The following is a 4,039-nucleotide window of genomic DNA, read 5'->3' as shown; positions in this document are numbered from 1 at the left end:
TCTGCATGTATCCGATCCTGGGCTCTCTCCGACCTAACACGGCCTCTGAGCGGCGCAGGTGGCAGGATGGGGGCAGGATGCATTTGTTTTGTGCTTTTAAAATTCCGAAGCCCAGTTTAGAAAACTATATCGGGTTTAGCTTTTTATTCTTTTCTAAATCTTTCTCGGGCTTGCGAGGCCCGTTACAGTCCCCCGGACTATCTCAGCCCACGGGATCAGTTTCACCGTTCCTCCCTCCCTCTGGATGGCATTCGGAAACCACGCTGACTTATAACATTGCTATAAATAACAAAGACACACCAAGGGTTCGCTTGCAAAATAACAAATAAAGGGGGGAAATTCGGAAAGAGCAAAAGTGCTGAAGCGCAGTGTTTTTGCAGCTCCTGGGGGAATGCCAGGGAAGACAGGCTGCTCCGGCCCACACAGATGGCACGCTGCTTGCAGCCAGGTGAGCGAGAGCGTCAGGAGAGAGCGCACTGCCTCCCCCAGCCCACAGCAGGAGCAGGGCAGAAACAGTGGGTGTTTGTGGTGGCGTTAAAAGTGCCCGCACACATTCAGGAAGAGCAGCTCTGTCTGTTTTACCTGTGAGATCTTTTCACCTCCGGGAAATGACACGAAAATTACAGAATTTTATCTCAAGAGATGATTCTACCTTCATAATATTTGGGTAGTTCACTTCATAACCATAAATTATATCTGTTCTCTGCACAGTGCTCTTCTGGGTCTCTGCTGGAGAGACGGCAAAATGTTTGCTGCGTGGGATTGAACTTGAGGCCGATGTGAGACCACATTGAATCAATAGCAGATGGAAAACAAGAGGCTGGAGGGGTAAGCCCAAGAGAAAAACCACGGGAAACGACAGAGGAAGGAAGGGAAGAGGAAACAGGACTCGAGTTAGTAAATTAGAGGCAATTTTTTTGCTTAGTTTCGTGTTTCAATGCTGGCTGCATCCTGCTTACTGAACAGATATGATGTATGTATATAAGAAATAAAACTGAGTTTGCAACCTGTAGATGCATTCATCTCATGACTTTGGTTTCTGGACCGAAGCCACTGATGTTTATAATCTATGGTTGTGGAGAGGAACAGACGCTGTGAGAGGTGTGACTCAGCCCCTGCCAGGTGCCTCCTGGTAAGAGAGAAGGCTGTGTAAGGTAATCGGTCAGGAGAGGAGACGGCCTGGGGCTGACCGACAGACGAAGACTTGCTGAAGAAGGGTAGGCAAGAGGGATCTGGACTCTTCCGCAGCCCTCAGTGCCAGGCATTTCAGAGACGACACTGTCTCATTTCACGCTCATGCCAATCCTGCAACTGAGCATTATACTCTCCATTTTACAGATGAGGAGACTTTCCACGGACTAGGTTGCTCAAGGTCACAGAGTAGGTTGCTCAAGGTCACAGAGTAGGAAGTAAGTATCTTAGGATGTGGACCCACAGCACCTGACTGTGGGGCTCATGGTGCTTAGTCCCCAAATTTGAGTCGAGGACCCTGAGGAAGCATGAAGCCACCAGAACATGGGGTTTATTTTTAGATCGATAGTCTATGATACGGATAAAGTAAAGGCCTACTGAATCTTTGCAGAAACAGGGGTCTGTGACTTCAGGGATTCACAGAACCGGGAAATGATTGGAAAGACAAGAGAACTTCAGAAGGATGCAAACATGGGCTCATGAAGGGCTATTTTCCATGCCAGGGTTTGGGACAACACCTGAAGGAACCACACATTTGAATTGTCAATGTAAAGATTCCTCACTCCCCAAGAGACATACCTTGGTTGTGGTTTCTAGAATGATCTCTTTGTGCAGAAGTTCAACCACCATCTTCACGTGGCCTTCTTTCGAGGCCAGGTGCAAGCCGTTCAGCCCATTCTGTGAAGAGCAGAGAGGCAGGGAGGGTGTGGTTAGTGGGACTGCGAATCCTGCTTGTCCTGCTGTTCCAAGTCGCTGGAACAGCGCCCCTTCCTTGCGAAGGGCAGGAGGGGGAAGCTGGAGGGGCCCTGAGTGGTACCAGCTTAGACACACGCAGGGCCGGTCCAGCCTCTGCGAGCAGCTCTTCTGTAAGAGCATCAGATAACGGGGGAGGAAGGAAAGAGGGGATGATAGAAAGACCACCACCCCCTCGATATGAATTAAGTGTGGGAAGCTCTCACAAAGCCACGGATGACCTTGAAATTCCAATCTTGCCCAGGCATTAGGCATCCACTTAATCGAAACGGTATAACTTCAACCCCCTTGTTCATTCATTTTCACGGCCGCAACCAGGAAAAGGAAAGAGGCAATACCAGTGCACCCTAAACATGTGTAGAGCTAGATGTCCATTTAATAAAATAATAAATTTTGAAAGAAGGTCATATGAAAACTAAATACCTCCAACCACCTGCAATGTTGGTGGTATTTAGTACGGTGGTAGTCTCAAAAAAAGAATTAGTATGAAAATAGCTTCTTTGCCACCTTGCCATTCAAATGTGACCAAAGCTGGCAGTTACATTTTAAGGAAAAGGGGGGGAGGGGAATGGAGCAACCGCTTTCCATGCCCAATCCCCAGGCCACCAGCAGTTCGCAGGAACCAATGAGAATGTCAGCTCTCCCTGGGGAGGCCACATCTGCGCCTGGAGAAAGCAGCCTGACCCCAGTCCTCCTTATCCCTCTCCTGCTTCCTGGTCTTCGGAGACATGCACTTCGATGCTTCCAAACTTTCTGGCAAAAGCTGACTTCAAAGAGTGCTGCTTAGAGCCACAAATTATTCTGACAACATCTCAATGAACTAAATTTCATTTCCAACGCATGAGTAGATCTTGGCTCCACATAGAAAATGGGTTTAGTCACTAAGCAATCTCCATCCTGACATTCGTGTCTTGCTCCTCTCCTGCTCCTTCCCCATCAACAGTTTTCACCTCGCCCTAACCGGTTTGGCTCAGTGGATAGAGCGTTGGCCTGCGGACTGAAGGGTCCCAGGTTGGATTCCGGTCACGGGCATGTACCTTGGTTGCAGGCAAATCCCCAGTTGGGGGTGTGCAGAAGGCAGCTAATCGATGTTTCTAACTCTCTATCCCTCTCCCTTCCTCTCTGTAAAAAATCAATAAAATATATTTTTAAAAAAACAAAAAACAGTTCTCACCTCTTCTCCCACCCCTTCTTCCTTCTCCTGTTTTGGTCAACTATGTTCTAGCATGTTCCTTTCCGGGGGGTGCCCCAGAAGACAGAGCCTGGCCACCAAGGTGGAGGGGGTTGGCTCCTGATGGTGTAATTTGAGGGGTCCCTTACTCACCTATCTTCAAATATCTCCACAGCCCCATGATGGGTTCCTGAAACTACTATTCTCCCTTTGTGTCAGGGCATTGTTTCCAGGAGATTCCTGTTAAAACCAAATATTCTACCTGGGGATGGTAGTGCGCTGGCCCTTAACAAATTAGCCCCATTGCTTTGCTAAGACCAGCAGAGGAAAGTAATGAGGAATTGCTGAAGCAGAGACCAGGACAGGTGACCCATGCTGGGAGAATGGAAGGTGTCTACAACTCTCTTTGCCTAGGATCCTCAGACAGGGTAACTATCACAGGCGCCCTGGATGCCAAAGAAGGGGTGGGCTCGGATACCTCCGTGGGCCAAATCTTTTTGCACATCAGCACAGCCAGCCTCACCAGGGTGTGTGGGGGTGAGGGGCAAGAGGTGGGGGTGAGCGGTGAGAGGACTCCTTCACCTAATATTTCCCCCTGCCAATGTCTGCAAATTGGGTTTCCTCCTCTTGTAGATTTCAAACACCATTAAATGTAGGGTCCAAAGCGGTGTGAATTATTCACACCCCAGTGTGAATAAGCTTATCAGATAAAGTCTAGGTCAAAGCCAGTTTTGATAAGAGAAAGGGAGAAAGTGATTGAAGGCAAGACAGCAATCTGTTAGGACAGGAATCTGGGGAAGGGGGAAGAGCATTGTGCTGAAGGAAACCAGTTCCCCTCAAATAAATTTGCAAAACACAAATTCACTGAAAAGCAATTTGTCAAGTGGCTGTGCTCTGGACGCCACTTCTCCAGCTGTGTCCTTA

At 48.5% G+C, this 4,039-nt stretch overlaps 1 protein-coding gene across 13 annotated transcripts in view; it reads right to left on the bottom strand.

Annotated features, from left to right (window-relative positions):
* The window catches only part of ANK1 (ankyrin 1), a 203,346-nt gene that overhangs the window by 74,405 nt on the left and 124,902 nt on the right, over nt 1–4,039 (bottom strand). For all 13 annotated transcript variants that reach the window (XM_015565192.1, XM_015565194.1, XM_006765542.2 and 10 more), the window contains exon 3: nt 1,771–1,869. In XM_015565192.1, coding sequence (XP_015420678.1) covers nt 1,771–1,869 — 99 coding nt within the window. The remainder of the gene's footprint in view (nt 1–1,770; nt 1,870–4,039) is intronic.

This window comes from Myotis davidii, unplaced genomic scaffold, assembly GCF_000327345.1.
Source record: "Myotis davidii unplaced genomic scaffold, ASM32734v1 scaffold93, whole genome shotgun sequence".
NCBI classification, from domain to species: Eukaryota; Metazoa; Chordata; class Mammalia; order Chiroptera; family Vespertilionidae; genus Myotis; species Myotis davidii.
Note: the sequence above shows the minus strand (reverse complement) of the source record. Positions and strands in the feature narration are given on the sequence as shown.